The sequence below is a fragment of the Aquila chrysaetos genome, chromosome 11 (genome assembly GCF_900496995.4).
Source record: "Aquila chrysaetos chrysaetos chromosome 11, bAquChr1.4, whole genome shotgun sequence".
Classification (NCBI taxonomy): domain Eukaryota; kingdom Metazoa; phylum Chordata; class Aves; order Accipitriformes; family Accipitridae; genus Aquila; species Aquila chrysaetos.
The window spans coordinates 16,173,807-16,190,620 of record NC_044014.1 but is presented as its reverse complement, the minus strand read 5'-3'; the positions used below and the strand labels follow the sequence as shown (position 1 = coordinate 16,190,620).

At 42.3% G+C, this 16,814-nt stretch overlaps 1 protein-coding gene across 6 annotated transcripts in view; it reads left to right on the top strand.

Moving 5' to 3' along the window:
- The window catches only part of ARMH3 (armadillo like helical domain containing 3), a 130,220-nt gene that overhangs the window by 313 nt on the left and 113,093 nt on the right, over nucleotides 1-16,814 (top strand). For 3 of the 6 annotated variants that reach the window (XM_030031110.2, XR_005933577.1, XM_041127420.1), the window contains 7 exons: nucleotides 7,174-7,285; nucleotides 7,756-7,812; nucleotides 7,948-8,094; nucleotides 10,019-10,126; nucleotides 11,236-11,328; nucleotides 12,193-12,267; nucleotides 12,943-13,029. In XM_030031110.2, coding sequence (XP_029886970.1) covers nucleotides 7,184-7,285; nucleotides 7,756-7,812; nucleotides 7,948-8,094; nucleotides 10,019-10,126; nucleotides 11,236-11,328; nucleotides 12,193-12,267; nucleotides 12,943-13,029 — 669 coding nt within the window. In that variant the 5' untranslated portion in view covers nucleotides 7,174-7,183. The other 3 variants (XM_041127419.1, XM_030031111.2, XM_030031109.2) reach the window with 3 other exon arrangements.

Below are 16,814 nucleotides of genomic sequence, written 5' to 3'. Positions count from 1 at the left end.
CCCGCCGCTGGCCCCGCCGGGGTGCCCCGCAGGCCCGGCTCTCGGGGGCGCCGGGGAGCCTCCCCCCGGTCTTTGGGCAGCCGGTGCTGGCGGCACCTTGCCGGGGGGCTCGGGGAGGGGGGCTGAAGCCCGCTTTGCCACAGCCCCTTCCGTGGGCCGGTGGCCCCGGGCTGCGTCAGGGCCCCTCGGTGCCTGCCCTGCCCTGCCCTGCCCTGCGTGTGAGGCCTGGCCGCCTCCTGGAAACTCGGGGCGTGCGGGACTCGTTTAATACACGAGTCTGTCTCTTGGAAGTTGTGGCTCCTTTCCCCGCCTGCCTGCAGCGCTGCTCTTGCCCATAAGAATGCGTGACCGCAGCAAGTGCCTTCGGGTGCCGTGGAGGGAGCGCTGCCTTGCTTGGGGAGGCCTCGCAGCAGGCTGGAGCTGCACAACCCTTTGGCTGTGCCGGTGCAGCCGCCCCTGGGCCACAGCGTCGGCTGGCTGCTGAAGTGGTTTGGGTTCGGATAGCTCTTTCTAGAAAAAGAATGAGCAGGGTGCATTGCTTTACCATTGGTCGTTCTAATTATCTGGTTTACCTCACGGTCTTACGAGCGCCTGTATTGGCAAAGCAAAGGGGAGCAGTGAACAGTGGTAGAGGAGTGGGAACTTGTTAGGTTTATTATGCTGAACTCAGAGGCAGCTTGCTGTGTAAGCAAGCGTGCAGCCTCAGTCAAAACCCTGTTGCTTATGTCACTGTAAGAAAGTTTGCTCTTAAGCAGAGACTGTAATCTGAATATATGATGACAGCCAATTCGGGCTGAGCAGGTGGGTGGAATATGCAAAGCAATAAGATAATTTGGATCATTGTGATATGTGGCAATTGCAGCTCACCAGCTGTTTGAGCTCTAGTAGGAAGTGTGACAAAAATTTTTAAGAGGAGTTTTGGGGCGGGGGGAAAAGGACATCAGTTTTGTTTTCCAATAATAATAGCGTAATCCTCTGTGTCACTTAGGGCACTTTTTGCTGTGAGCAGAGATACTACAGGCAGGGTATATACAACACAAAACGTTAAACAGTTGTTGGCTAGCACACACAAAAGAAACAGTGAGGCTTTAATGAGCTGCTAGGCTAAGCATTCATCTGCTCAACACCACCCCTGCTAACACACCAGGCAGCCACGCAGCCATCCCTCAGGAGGGGAAGGGTCAGCCTCTGCTGCTCAAAGTTGCTGAGTTGCTACTTTCTGGCTCCGTGGTGGTGGGTTTTTTGTTTGTTTTAGGACTTACACCTTTTTGTGTTGTGCTTTTCCTCCCAAGTGCTTGTGCTACTAATTTTCCATATCTCAAAAATGTTACCTCTCTGCGGCTCATACCTTTCTTGTTTTGGTGTGGCTCTGCTGCACAGCTTCTATAGAACAGAGCAGCTTCCTCAGAAGCCGGAGCCAAGGTCATGCAGCTGCGCTGTATTCAGCATGGGCCTTGGATCCACACTGACAGCTGAAGCCATGGGAGAAGGGCAGGGGAAGGTTACAGGGAGAGTGTTTTTCTTCAGAAGGAAGACATCTGAAAAGGTCTCCGAGGCATGAGCTTCTAGGTGGGAGTGTAGAGGCAGTGCGGAATATTTCATGGTAAACTAGGTGGGGTGGATTCTCAAAGGCTCGAAAGGTGAAAACCCAGAGAGACTTTCTGACATGAGAGAGCTGGGCATTGTAGCCAGGAATACGGAAAGGAAGTGTGATGAAATGAAAAAATTAATTTGGAAAAATGGTGTGAACAGATGGATGTGGAAGCACGTGACGCTTGTCTAGATGGACTTGACAGGAAGAAGCTTAACTGGTTGATGGTGTGAAGTTGATGGATGGGGTGTTATTGTAACTGGACAGATAGAAATGAAAGGCAATTATGGATGAAGTTAAAAATGTAGCTTGGATGTTATTCTTTTATATCCTTGCTAAAGCAGGTGTAGTGGGAGGTAGTCTGTGGCTGTATCTGTATTAGGAAGCTGCTTTTCCTGTTTTTCAAGGGGGGAAGAATAGGTCAGTAGTGGTGTAACTTTAGATTGTCTATGTAGAAGCACATATACTGCTACTGCTCTGAGTGGGATGGAAGGACTTGCTAGTAAAAACGCATATACCGAGACTGTGCTGGAGATTATGATGCTTGGTACTGCAGAAAAAGAAGTAGGATCTGTGTGGGTTTTTGTCATCAGCACACCCTCAGAATATATTTCTCATTATATACTGCATGAAGGCACCTGGAAATTCTGCCAGATGGATTCAAGGCTTGTGTGCTATGAACGTTACTGTTTCCCTTGCTGGTGGGTTGGGCACCTTACAGTTGTAAAGAAAGGTGCAGTCTGAGCAGTTTTCACTCCAAGGGACAATATACAAATAAGGTTGTAAAGAATGGAAGAAATTATAAAAGCAGCGTGGATGTACTAGCACAAACTGTAACCGCCAACGCGAGGGCTGGCAGAGAATAATCTGCGGAAGGGTTTAGAGCAGAAATTTGGTCATGATGGTTGCTAAAGCCTTGACAAAATCCAGCCCAACCTGTTCCTCCTCTCTCTGTTTTCGCTAGTGGTCTGCCAGGCTGCTGCTGGTTGGTCCTGGGGGTTTTAATACTCAAGCTGGAACTGGGTCAAGGCATTGTCTATGCATTGGGATTCATAAACTCTTGTGGTGGGTGCAGATGGTCTGTTGCTTCCAGTGATGGATGAGTGCTGGAACCTGTGTTTTAAACTGCCTGTTGCTCGGGTCCAATATTGACTCTGCAGATTCATTATGTGGATTAAGTGCAAGCTTTTCCTGGAACTTCACTGAAGAGTTTAATGACTACTTGGCTTATAATGCATTGCTTTAGGTTCTTTTAGGCAGGGGTTTATCCCCCTCTCTTGCAGGATCGAGGTAATTTTTGAACAACTTTCCTTTAGACTCAAGTGATATACCTGCAAAATACCTTGAAAGGCAAAGCATGATCACACTGGGTCCCAAGTGCATGCAATTGGTGGTGGGGGCAATTACTAGCCTTGAAATACTTAAACAAGTGAGTCTGATCTCTTAGTAGCAGTGGCAAGTCAAGGGATATTGGATTCCAAAAGCAAAAGTATCTAGTTCTTATTCAGAGTCTTTATAAATATTGATTGAGGTCCAGGGCTTTGGCATTAACAAACTAATATAGATCACATCATTAGCACTACCCTTTTCAGATAGGGAATAAATGGTTTGCCAATTAAGTCAGTGTGTGAAAATACCATTTTATGTCATCTGTTTGTTTTCTTTTTATTTAGCCAAGAAGTGTTACAGTATATTTTTTTTGAGGGGTCCACACTGAAAAAAATACACTTATTCATGTTTTGGTTGTATGTGGGGGTTGTGTATATGTATCTGTAATCTTGAAAACTTTCAGGTTTGTTAGCCTAGGAAATTAAATGCAAAATACAGTGCTCGATGGGCTGCATGCAAGATTACAGAAAATTCAAGTTTTGGATCCTGATGTTGTTATAATGTAGATATGCATTAGTGTTATGTTCTCTACAGTAGTATTTTTGCTATTATAAGGTGATCTATGGAATAATAATAAGTCTGTACTGGAGGTGAGTGACCAATGTGGAGCAGTCAGAGTTTTCAATGTGCACAAGTCTGAGTAAACATCAGACTCAAAACGTCAGGTTCATTTTTCCTGTGGATATTCTAACGAAAAGCCAAGAGAGATGTGTTCCTCAGAACGTCACGTGTTTGGTTGGAATCTCTGCTATGAGTTCTGGAATGAAATGGAAAAGAAGTGGATGGTTGGATGTGCTCATCCCTTTCCTCCTGACTGGATCAGCTGATCCTGGGATTGATGGTAGATAAAACAGAGTCTGCCTGAACTTCTGTCTGCCATGGCTTTTATCTTCCTGCCTTTGAGCTGCCAAGACTCATGCTCTGTCGAGGTTTTTTTTACTTCCAGATGAAGCAGCTTGGATCTTCTGCTGCACAGCAAAGTACTTGCTGTTCTAAAAATCCACATGCGTGTGCTTCTCTTGGCCCTGAGGGGTAATTATCCTGTGCAGTCAGTGACTACAGCAGGATTCACTTAGCAGCATGTGTTAATGGGACTGACCTATTGACAGAATAAATTATCCATTTGAACCTAAAATGTGGAAAACACACTGATGATTTTAAATGTGATGTGTTTAAAGGATAATTGTTAACTATGTTCAGTGTTGTTGTTTTCATAAGCTGTCATGGCGTCCTGATAATTTGACACCTCTACAACTTATTTATAAATGTTTTGTGCATTTAACTGTTGTTTTCTGCAGCTGCCTAGAAGGTCCCCATTAGCGAAATGCAGTTTCCTGTTTCTTTCTTTATGACATCTAGAAAATGTAATTGCATAAAGTGAAAAGAAAAAGCCATTTGTACAGCCTGATCATCATAGGTCATGAAACAAGCACAGCCTAATAAAGCGTTGGCATGAAAGGCGACTTTTACTTTTCTCCCTGTGCTCCTCCATATGCTCATTTGTAGAATAGCAAATTATAAACAAGAACATTATTTAATCCTTGCCTCTAGCAGTCTTCTTTGTATGTGCTCTGTGCAGCTTTGGTTGAGAGAATATGAATCCCAAGTCCCATTTTGACAGAGACTAGAATTTTCACATGATCATGCGATCTCTCTGATGCTCACCCAGCATCAAGCCTTTGTGTCTTGTGGGATTTAGATTTTTCTGTCTTTCTGGAAATGTAGGAAAAGTGTTAAAATGCAGCTCTCAAAAGTCCAGGGACTAAGCAGAGTGTATTGATCCCCTCCCATTCATGTATACATTTGATGTGAGAATGCTGACCTAGAAGCACTGAGAGTTAGTTTATTAGTTTTGACATTGGGATTCGTTAGCTGTAATTCAATTAGAAGCACACTGATGGATGTGTTTGTATGCTGGGGCTGGCAGCTGCTTTAGGTTCAGAAACTTACAATTCTAGTTGGGAAATTGTTTTGTGCAATCTTGGGTAAGATTTGTATTGCTAGGCTAAAAGTGACATCGTTCTTGATTTGGTTTTTAATAGATTTCTCTCTTGTTTCCAATTATGTTTCTAATTAGAATAATGTCTTATTTCCCATGACAGTTTAAAAATAAAGCGAAGTCTGTAAAAGAGAAGCTATCAAGATGATTGAATAATGTTTTCTTTTTCATTTTTTAGACTGAAACCTTTTTCCATCTTAATTGGATATATAGACCTACCAAGCTACAGGAATAATTTTGGTATTTACAGGTTATGGTGCAGTAGTTGCTAAGCTTTATTCTGTCAGTGTGTCTTGGGGCTGTTTCCATTCTCACTCCAGCACACACACCAGCCCTTAACCAGCTAGCTGTGCACATTCCCTTTCTAGCGGGAAGACAGAACACCTCTCTGCCTTTCTATATAAATCTCAGCTTTTCAAGTGTGAGATCTGCTGCTCTCTGTCCTACCTTCTGCTTTCCCATCCAGGCAAAGCTCCTTCCCTTCATATCTGGGGTAGGGTCTCTTGCAGCACCATTATTTCTCCAGGCCCAAAGATGTTTTCCTGCCACTTAGAACTGAGATTTACAGCTCAACGGTTGGATGTCTGAATAACCAACTCTGGGAGCCTTAGAGTCCTAGTTGAGAACATAGCTGTAGTTTATTAATCAAAAGCTGTCTGCATTGGAAAGAATGTAGAAGAGATCTGGAACTGGCATTCAGTAGTTGCTGGAACTTGCTCTTTGAGGGAAAGACAGATCTAAACATGCTGTGGTTGTGGAAGGGGTTCCGGCAGTCTGGGGTAGAGGCTAAATCCAAAGCTGTCTCCATGGCTGCCAGCTCAGAAAGCTCTGGGGTCTTAGAAGCTGACTGCAGTGAACTTCCCTCTCCATGCATAATTTACTACTGCTGAGTGCAGCTACCACAAGAGCCTGCCCATGTTTTTCTGGAGCATGACTTAAGTCAAGCTTCTGCCTGAGGTATGCTGCTGCTGTGTGTGTAATTACCTTTGGAGGTATGGGAGAAAGGTTGGGAGGTGAGTGATATGAGAAGGGATGGCATTCCCTTTCTGCTAAGTATCTCTGACAGTGCTGCAGTGATAGAGGAGGTAAGAACAGTGCTAAAGCTGTGATGCTTGCCAGAAAAATCTGTGATTACAGATAAATACTTATCTGCAAGGTCAGAGTGGTGATGTTGCTTTGTAGCATCAGACATGAGGTTGAGAGTACATGGCAAGTCATGCGTTCTGACTCTCAGCCCCTGGAATGGGTTGACTGTCACAGAAGGTTCAGGACTACAGCTGTGGCTGTTACTTTTTGTAACAGCTCATTTTGTAATAATGATACTCCTTTTTTTTTTTTTTTATAGGATAATCAGTAAGCATGAGACACCAATTAATTATAGTAAAACCTGTTTGTGTTTCCAGAAAACCCTTTGCTGTCAAATGGGTCAGGAAATTCATCTGGTTTAAAAAAAAAAAAAAAATCCCTGCAAAGCTTCTCTGCTGTATTCCTCCATCCTCTTCCCAAAACTGAACCCCATGTGATGCTTTTGAGGCTGGGGTTCTTCTCTGGCTTGATTTGCAGAGCAGCTGGCACAGTTGAGGGGTGCCAAGGTGCAGAGGTAGGGATGAGCAAGGGTGGCAGGAGTGCTTGAGGGAGGCTTTGCAGCCAAATGTTTCCTAGTGTTGGACGCTGCCTCAGAGTGCAAAAGTAGAATTCTGAAGTGCTTTGGTAGGCAGCAAATTAAACAGATAAGAGAAGACTTTTTCAAACAGTTTCAGGAGCTTTTTGTCACAAGATGTCCTTCAGGCTTGACCAGTGTCATAAAGGACTGGGTATCCATTTGATAACAAGTATCACAATTCATGCAAAGAGATTAAAAAATACTTACTTTTCTAGGTGTAAACTGCATTGGTCTGGATCATGAATCAGTTTATAGCAGAGAAGAATTAAGAAAGTGTATCCATAAGGAGCTTATTCTGTATCTGCTTGTGTGTGAACTTCTGCATCTTTCTTTGAAATGGGATATAGGACTAGATAGGACCTTTGATCTGATTTCTTATCTGGTATAGTTATTAAAGCCCCTACTTTCAGCTTGTGAGAGACTATTAGTATTTCAGTGCATTGAAAAGTCTTTCATGGTTGAGGCAGGCCAGATATGCCTTGAAGAAAAGTTCAAGTTTCCTTAGCCTTTTTTGTCTATTCTTACCTTCAGGGTATACAGCATGGCCCAAACAGAGAAGAAAGGTGGGCTGCTCCGGAAATCTTCAGCCTCCAAGAAGCCATTGAAGGAGAAAGTTGTGTTGATGTATGATGAGATTTTCACGGTAAGGACTTGAGCATCTCTTCTTTCTAAAGTGTTGTGTTAAATTTTCTTGGTTTAGTTCATGCTGAGGGCTCTGCATGGTGGATTCTTTTCCCAAGGTAAGGACTGCACAGTGTAAGCACACACTTCAGGCTCTCCTACGGTCATGCAGAGCTCTATTCTGCTCTCTTTCTTAATGTCACCTTGTCCTGTTGTGTACCAGGACCATTTGTGATCTATGGCAAGTCACAGCTTTTTTAAGTATTTCTCAAAAAATAATCCAGAAAATAAACAGGCATCCCAGTTGAGAGCTGCTTCTGTTTGTCCTTCTGTTTCTGGGAATCTCTGTAGACAGAATTCCATACTGTGAGACCACTTGGTCATCCAGTGGGATGATGCTGACTCTGAGCTACTCATGATAATGGTTTTCTTTAAATTCTGCCTGAATGATTTCTTCTTGTTTGCTCTCATTGCTGTTCCTTCTTCTTTCAGACAGAGGACCCCAGTAAATGCAACCCTAGGTTTTGGGAGGAGCTGTTTCTCATGAAGGTAACAGGAATTGAACGTCCTCTGATTTGCTGCTGCTGTTCTGCCTACGAACTGGCAGACTGTCAGTGCAAGGACTTGTGTTTCTAAGGTGTCAGTGGTTGTGTAACGTGAGTGAACTGCTTCTTAACCTGACAGGTCAACTTGGAATATCTAGAAGGCAAGCTGGAGGCTCTGGATGGGGAAGAGTTAATGAAGATAAAAGATAACATCAACTGCTTGTTTCAGCACTGTATCCAGGCCCTGGGTGAGGAGCACCCAATCAGAGTGGTCAATGCATTACAGGTACCATGCGGAGAGACAGCGAATGCTCTCTTTTGCTTCTGATGAGGCAATGTATTTGCTGCTGGTATCAGACATCTTGTGCTCCTTTCTTTGCTTCTGAGGACAAGAGATGTCTACAGAGCACTTGCTACTTAGTGTCTGTGGAGGTTACAAACATTTATAGTCTCTTTGGTCTTTGAAGAACAATAGCTTGTTTCAGAGTTCAAGAGGATCTGGTGATGCAGGATGAAGGGGACGGCAATGGCGGGGACAAGAGGGGTTTGTTCACACTGCAGGCTGTCAGTTTGGGGGCTCAAGAGTACTCTGTGTAGCTTTGTCTGTATTCTGCTTTCGCCTGTTGTCCCTCATTTCAGCTTCCTTTTTGAATTTCTATATGGGTTGAAAATGAAATGAAGCTCTGGAGAAGTTAGTGTGAAATTTATATAGGGGACTCTCCCTGCTCGACACGTCGTAATTGGAAGCTGTGAAGAGTTGTCACTCGGAATTAATAGCCGTTTTCCTTCAGGTTGCTCCTTACCAAAGCTGTGCTGTCCCATGTCTTGTGCAGGAAACTCCCCTCCTCAGTCTTCATGTTTGATGTTATTAGTTCACAGGCTGATTCTTAGAGTTTGGAGAATGCACTTGTCTCAGCTTCTCTCAGCTGTAGGAATACAGGATATGAATTTCAGGTTTGGAGAAGTCACCTGTAGGAGACATTGGACTTTTTTTTTTTTTCTTTTCTTCAAAGAGACAGTTTATTGGTCAGACTTAGTATAGCAATGTGGTAACCAAACAGAAATTTGTGCTCTCTATAGCAAAAGCATCTGCTGTATGGAGAGGCATAATATGATAAACTATGTTGTATGGATGTTGTATGTTTTGGCATGCTTGAAATAAGAAATTAATCTGGAAAGCTCTAAGGCATGTGTATCCATATACTGGACACTGCTTCTGCCTTGCAGTTTCCTGATCAATATTTTTGGCTTTAAAGCCACACTTAGCTATTTTCCAAAGATCATGGTCCTGTCTGGTATAAACTGGGTCTGGACAGAAGAAGCAGTAAGATTACCTTTCCTCAGAGTGCTATGAAATGAAGGGGTGAACAAACAGGAAAAATGTGGACAAATATATTCTTCTCTAATTTTTTTGAGTTTTCAGCATCCAAGATCCTCCTTAGAAACAACAGAGGTGGAGGAGAGGTCAGACAAAATGTATAGCTTCCAGGCTGGTGGTATTCATTTAAATATCCGTGCTTTGCCAGTGTGTTGTGGTTTAACCCCAGCCAGCAACTAAGCACCACACAGCTGCTCACTCACCGCCCCCCCCCCCCCCCCCCCACCTCAGTGGGATGGGGGAGAAAATCAGGAAAAGAAGTAAAACTTGTGGGTTGAGATAAGAATGGTTTAATAGAACAGAAAAGAAGAAACTAATAATGATAATGATAACACTAATAAAATGACAACAGCAATAATGAAAGGATTGGAATGTACAAATGACGCACAGTGCAATTGCTCACCACCCGCTGATCAATGCCCAGCTAGTTCCCGAGTGGCGATCCCCCGCCCCCACTCCCCCCAGTTTATACACTAGATGTGGCGTCCCATGGTATGGAATACCCCGCTGGCCAGTTTGGGTCAGCTGCCCTGGCTGTGTCCTGTGCCAACTTCTTGTGCCCCTCCAGCTTTCTCGCTGGCTGGGCATGAGAAGCTGAAAAATCCTTGACTTTAGACTAAACATTACTTAGCAAGAACTGAAAACATCAGTGTTATCAACATTCTTCTCATACTGAACTCAAAACATAGCACTGTACCAGCTACTAGGAAGACAATTAACTCTATCCCAGCTGAAACCAGGACACAGTGCTGGGAGAGGGTCTTAGGGCGGGTTTTGCTATTGAGTTGTAGGTGTTGCCTTACATCTTATCCTCTGATTTTTCCCTTTGCAGACTTTATGTGCATTGATTCGGGGTGTCCATCAGAAGAACAAATCCACTTCTGGGTTTGACATCATCAACATGCTTGTGGGTTTTGATAAGGCAGAGCTGTGTATGAAGGTGAGGCCCTGGCAATGTAGAGAAACAGTTTGTGCAGTGACCGTGTTGCAGGGGCAGTGATATGTAGACAGCTGTGTCTACCAGGGTGCAGCTTTTGGGGGAAATATTCCAGCCACTTATTGAAAACAGCTGTGCTGAAGTTCTTTACCTGCTAGTGGCATAAAGACACTTGGGGTCCCTGTGTTTGTTAGTAATATAACAGAGCACTTTTCCTTTAGTTCCATGCTGTGCAGTCACTATGGTTAAGAAATCTTAAGGCCAGAAAAGGCTGTCACAGGCCATTAGTACCTAGTATTGAACCTCATACCTTGTGCTTAATTTTTAGCTGATAGTCATATCCTGTGTTCTCACATTTCCATCAGCACATGTACCATTTTAAACTTATTTGATGCTCTTCACTGTAAAGATGTTGAGTTTGGGGAAATGACAAAGGAATCAGTGATAAAGCTGAATTCATGTTGTATTTTTCATCTCTCTACATTTTCATCTCTCTACAAATAGTAGTACATTTGGGGAAAATATTAAGTAGTAACTTGCCTATCAGAACTACATTTTTCCTTGAAGAATAACTGTATTACCTGTAACTTAGTATTTGGAAAACAGTTATTTATGAATATGTGTTAAAGAGCTATATAGTACCTCTTTTTAATAATAACTAATGTATGTCCTGTTGAATTGGAGGTGTGCTGCTTACAAAAAAATCTCACGGTGCCTATAAGTAAAATGGAATATTGAAAAAAGAAAGCACTGATATTACTGTCTTGCAAACAAAAAGGAAGATCATATTTGTAGAGCTCAAAATTACTTTGTGAATAAAATCTATTGTTATATGTATACAAAAATCTCTCATGCATCTAGAGAAAACTCTTCGAAAACGATCATGATGTTATGCCTGTAGTCATTAAAATGTAGTTAACACAAAACAATGTTGAGAACCAATAGTGTGAATATGGCCTGTGTAACAGTAGTAATGGCTCAGTTATTGATTCTGGAATAACAAGGCTTTATATTGATGCTCTTGTATTCGAATCTCCCAAAAAGCTTTTTGTAACAAACATTTCAAATAATTTTAAATAATACTTTTAAATAATGTGATTGTTTTTCTTTAGAATCTGATGGAGAGCTTGGACTCGCTCCTCTGTGCAGAAGGTTCTGAAAGCCTCAAAAGCTTGTGTCTAAAGCTACTTCTCTGCTTGGTGACGGTAAATAAATACCAGCTGTATAACAACTTACAGGCTTATGTGAGCCACTTTCTGAGGAACGGAACTGCCTCAAAACTTGAGCAGAATGCTGCAGTGTGAAGCCTAAGAAGGGGAAAGAAATTGTAAATGAGAACAAGGGTCAGCCCAGAATATGCATCATTGCTTTAACCATAATGCCAGTATAGGCCAGCAGACTGTTTTCATCTCATAAAATAGGTCCCAACTGGGGCAAAAGGGGAGAGACGTAGGAGGAAGTGTCAATTGGATTGACAGGGCTTTTTTAGGGAAAAACATCTTTTAAGAAGTCTCAGATAAATAGAAAGGGAGAAGAGGCGAGGGGTTGAGGAAAGACAGGAAGTGTAGAGTAGACAAGAGTGGTGAGGAAGTTGGAATAAATGGCCACTCATCATCTCTTGGAGATCGTCAGCTGGGAACTATTTTGGCTGCGATAAGAGATAATTGAGTGTGGGAAGGTCTTCACTCTCCTGTTCATGATGGGAAAGTGCTCAGTGGAGCATATGCGCCCTGTTTTTTTATTCTTTGCCTCCTGTGTAGCAGCCTGCTTCAGCTGCTGGTGGCTGTTGTCATGCAGCTGTGTAAAATATCAGTCTGTAGAGGAAAGGGGGAGCTCATAGTATGAGGGTCATGCTTCTTGCCAGAGAGGGGTGGGAGGCAGGACAGATTTCTTTTACTTCATGTCTAGCTCTACTGCTAGTCACATGTTGACTTGCTGACTAAGTGTGAGATTCTGGATAAATGTGTCCATCTGGTAGTAGAACTCTTCTGTTCCCAGTGTGTGCCAGAGGCATCTACAGCATCATGGGAGACTTTGGGTGAGATTTTAAAACTTGTGTTTGTACTCAGGTGACAGATAACATTAGCCAGAACACTATCCTGGAGTATGTGATGATTAACAGCATATTTGAAGCTATATTACAGGTAAGGGTTCTTCCTTCTACTGCAGGTGCTCTTCCATAGTGAGAGCTTTCGGTGATACATTTGGTTCTCAGCTCTTTCAGTGCAGCATAGCTGACTGGCTCTGTGTGTTGCTTCCATTCATAGCTCAGTCATAGATTTTTTTGTTTGTTTGTTTGTTTTTTAGTGCTGTCTCCTACTTACTCTAGTCTGCTGTTTCTAGTCACTACTGAGTATTTAAAGTATTTTCACTTGAGACATTTGTGCATAGAAGCTGGGCTAATTTCACAGAGACTTCCTGTATTGGAGGAACTTTTTTTCAAAAGGCATTCTGGATATATTGAGGTTTTTTTCTGCTCTTTGATAAATTATACTTTTAAGAAGTGGAACTGGGCTTGGGGAAACCCAGGAAACTTGCACAGGTAATGTTGGTGATGCACTGAGATACTGTCCAGTGCTGTTGAGAAATATATTTGCCCTTTATGCCCAGAAAGCCTATGTGCATCCTATCTGCAATAAATAAGCTTCTCTGTGTGCAGAACTTCTTGGAAGCACCAACACTCCCTCAATCTTAAATATCCTCTTTCAGTTAAGACATAATTTGCTCTTATGGATGTATTTCACGCCACACACTGTTTGAGAGTCACTGCAAGCTTCCTGAAACAGGCCTGAACAGAACAGTGTGATTATTTATTCCAGATCCTGTCCAGCCCACTTAGTCGCAGGGAACATGGCTATGATGCTGTTGTCCTTCTTGCCTTGCTGGTCAACTACAGAAAGTATGAGGTGGGTATTCTTCTGGATAACAGAAACATCGCTTCTCTCTACTTCATTAATTTACACTGGCCTCTGGATTATTAAGACAGCCTACAGTACAGTTTTCAGCAGTACACACTGTAACATTTATCAGGGTATCAGCACAGAGCTACGGAAGTTTTGCAGGGCAGTCATACTATGCTAACTGTATCTGTCTCTGACGTATGTGTATAATCAAATGTGTATGATATACAGCTCCTTTTGTGCAAGCATGAAAGAAACTACCTAGGGGATTTGCATTTCCTTCATGAAAGTATTCTGAGGAAGGTCCTTTTGGAAGAGTTACTGTTGTGCCAAACTCGTGTGTTTGCCTCTGTGTGTATGACTGTGTGGTTATACATGATCTCCAAAGTAAAATGAGCTGTCGGTCGTCTTGGGCTTCAGACTGAATTTGTGATTCAGAACCTGATGAGCAGACTGAAAGAGCACAGATCCCCAGAAGAGATAGTGAAGCTGTGACCAAAGAATGAACTGAAACATCACAGCTAGTATTTCCAAGAGAAGTCTATCTCTATCTCTTTGACTGATTCCTTTCTGTGAAACTTTATTCATCTTCCTTTTTTTAAACTGGTTGTGCTACTTTGTGGTGTATTCCCATTTTTTTCTGTTATTCATCACCTTGAAAAAGGAACATTTCAAATGTCAAAACCACACCTAATATTGGTTTTTCTTTGCATGAGGCACGTTGCTTTAATGTACAATCTTATTTTTTTCCATCATTAGGAATATCTTAATATATTTAGATCAGCAAAAAATGGTAAAGTGCTGGAATACCCCCTCCTCAACAGAATTACTGGGAGGGGGCAGGCTCTAAAACCTACCTGGTTTTATAATAGATCTTGTTTTGAATTATGAATAGACCTAGAGAATAGGCAAAGACAGGAGCTACACTTAGTGTCAAAGTAATCCCTGTTAATTTCTCATTCCTATAAATGTTGTCAGAATCATGAATTACAGATTCTGTTCAGCAATCTGTGTCATGGTAGCGTGGAATAGGAGCATGGAGTTTGCTTTTAGTATATCGCCATGAAGGAAAACTGTCGGGAATGGTATGGGGAGGGAAAACTGTTGGGAATGATATGGGTAGGGTTACTGATGAGGGCAGACTGGAAAGACCAGAGGTCTCATTGCAACATTCAGGTCAAAGGGTGGAGAGCTGTGTAGTCCCATCCCTGAGCTATGGATTCCTGTGTACTATAGTATATGTCCTTAGTAAGGTAGAGTGCTGTGAGTACATAAGACTTGTCCTCTGCTCTTTGCAGTAGCTTTCTGTAGAGTATTGAGTTGGGGTCGAGTGCTTTGGAAAACACTGTCCTAGATATCTTCAAACTGTGCACCCAAAAGAAATTGTGCTGATGTTTAAAAAGTACAATCCAACCTGAGGCAGACATGTAGCGAGGGGAATTTCAGCTTGAGCAGTTCATCTGGTGAAGTTGAAAGCAACTTGAAGAAAGGTTTCATATGATGGCTGCCTGACATTGCCCTTTGTAAGCAGCACTACAAGCAAAGTCATAATCCTTGTTCTTAAGTAGAGTAGCTGTTTTCATTTGCTGTTCTTTGGCCCTCAGAGTCAGTTTGGTGGTTGCCGGGTTGTCAGTGTATTGTAGCATACTTTCATGCCTCAAATCCTTTGGAGTACTCTTTTTAGCTAACTGTGCTGCAGTTGATAGGTTCTTTTCTGTTCTGAACTTCATTGGTTGCTAAATTGTGTTTCCAGCTGCTTAAGAAAATCTAATTAGGCTGAAAATTCATTAGTCGACTATGATTTTGTGTCTGTCTTTAATGTGAATACCAATGTGTTTTGCATCAGGATGTTCTTTCATATTTTTGGGATGTGAATTTTGTAGTCTCTTCTCAACTTCCCTGGGGAATATCTGTCCACATTTTCATTACCAGTGTAGCTGAGATCTTGGCTTGCTCATTAACTTCTGTTCTAGGAGTAAAAATGATTTACGTGTCTTTACATGGAACCTTTAAACGTATCCCTGATTTGAAACCTAGTAATTTTCAAAAGTTGTTCCAAGTATATACTTATTCAAGTCTTCAGCTATATTTTATGGGTTTTTTAATCCTAGTCTTGATTTCAGAGAAAATACTGTTACCTTGATACTATGTGAGAGAAACATAAGAGTAACTAAATAATTGACTATATCAGGAAAATGGTGAAGCTCAGTGTACACAAAAGGCTGCCAAACAGAGAAAATGCTGTGAGGAAGTGTATTTATGTGATCACTTCCTCAGTGTTTTAAGGGATGACTGCTAGAATAGCAAGTTAAAACATAAAATCAGATAGTGACTTTTAAATAGTTAGATTCTTTGGTAACATCTAGGTGGAAATTTCTTTGCCTCACATTCAACCTTCCAGAATTGCATATTGTATCTTTTGCTAGGCAGAGCTGAAAGAAATCAGTCAAAATGTGGTTTTTTCCCCTTGTGTGCTTGTCTGGCAGCATATAGTGTATCCAACAGCTTTTCACGTCCAGTTACGTGCACTTGCCTGTCCTTGATATAGTCAAGTAGAGGTGCTGAAGAGACACTTAGCAACACGGAAGAGTCAGAAAATTATTATTATTTTTTTTTTTTTAAAAAAAAAAGGTCTCTCTCACCTCATATTGTTTTAAATGAATCTCTTTAACAAAAAGAGTAATTATCCAAGCTCCAGTTCCCTGCAAGATGGCCTGCCTGGAGAGGAGATGGCCTCATCAGGGCTGGCAGCAAAGCTGCTGAATCATCCCTAACGAGCGTTCAGGGAAAAGCCTTGTGAGGGATAATCGAGTGGACTCTGGCCTTCATTTGTGTTACAGATGTGAACATAAGTTAAGCACTTAACTAGGGATTATACATGGTTAGCTTGTTTTTCTTCTACTTTCTTTTCCTACCAAAAAATTGTTTCCCATAGGTTTGTGTTGGAGGCAGCGGTACATTTGGGGGCATGGGGGAGATCTCGCTCCCTCTGTCAGACCTGTATGCTTCTTCATATAATACTCACTTTGGCACCTTTCACCTGGGGATTGCTTTAAAAATTACCTGGTAATGATCTCCTCGCAGATTCCACCTTAATTTCTGTGAGATTGTTGGCATCTAATGGTGGGTAGTTCGTGGAGGACATCTTGAGTATTCCCAAGTTCCAGGAGTTTGTGTCTGTACCTCATCACTGACAAGACCACTTTAATGCTATAGTGTTTGTTATCTGACAGCAGTGATAGGAAAAGACCTGTGCTCTGAAGAGCTGCGAATCATATTTTTGAGTTCTTTCTGGAGGCAGAAGCTATTTCTAAGTTTGTATAACCGCTTCATTGACACACTTTGAAGTTTTCAAAATGCTTATCAACCAGTTTTCAAGGCTGTTGCAAGTTTCTCCGTGTTGTGGAGTGGCAGGCATAATTTTGACTTTTAAAACATTTGCTGTGATTCCCAGTGAGAGGGGAACCGGATTCTGAAACAACAGGATTGTGCATGGCGTGGGCTTAGGGGTGCTTGTGCAACTTGTAGGTTGCTGATGTTCATCGTAGATGTGCAGACTGATGCTCATAGACAATAACTGGAACTGTTGGCTCTCGAGGGGTAGGAGCAAACTGCACGGTCTGTGGGCAGCACAGGAAATATTCTTATCACACTGGTAAAGACTTGCACACTGAAAGGCACTAGAAACTGCCTTGTCCCATATAGAGTAACACGGCGTGTGGATTGCACTGGTTAGTCATCTGCCTGCTGCTTAAGGAGTTAGGGAAGCCTAGAGGAGCATGGAATGTGTC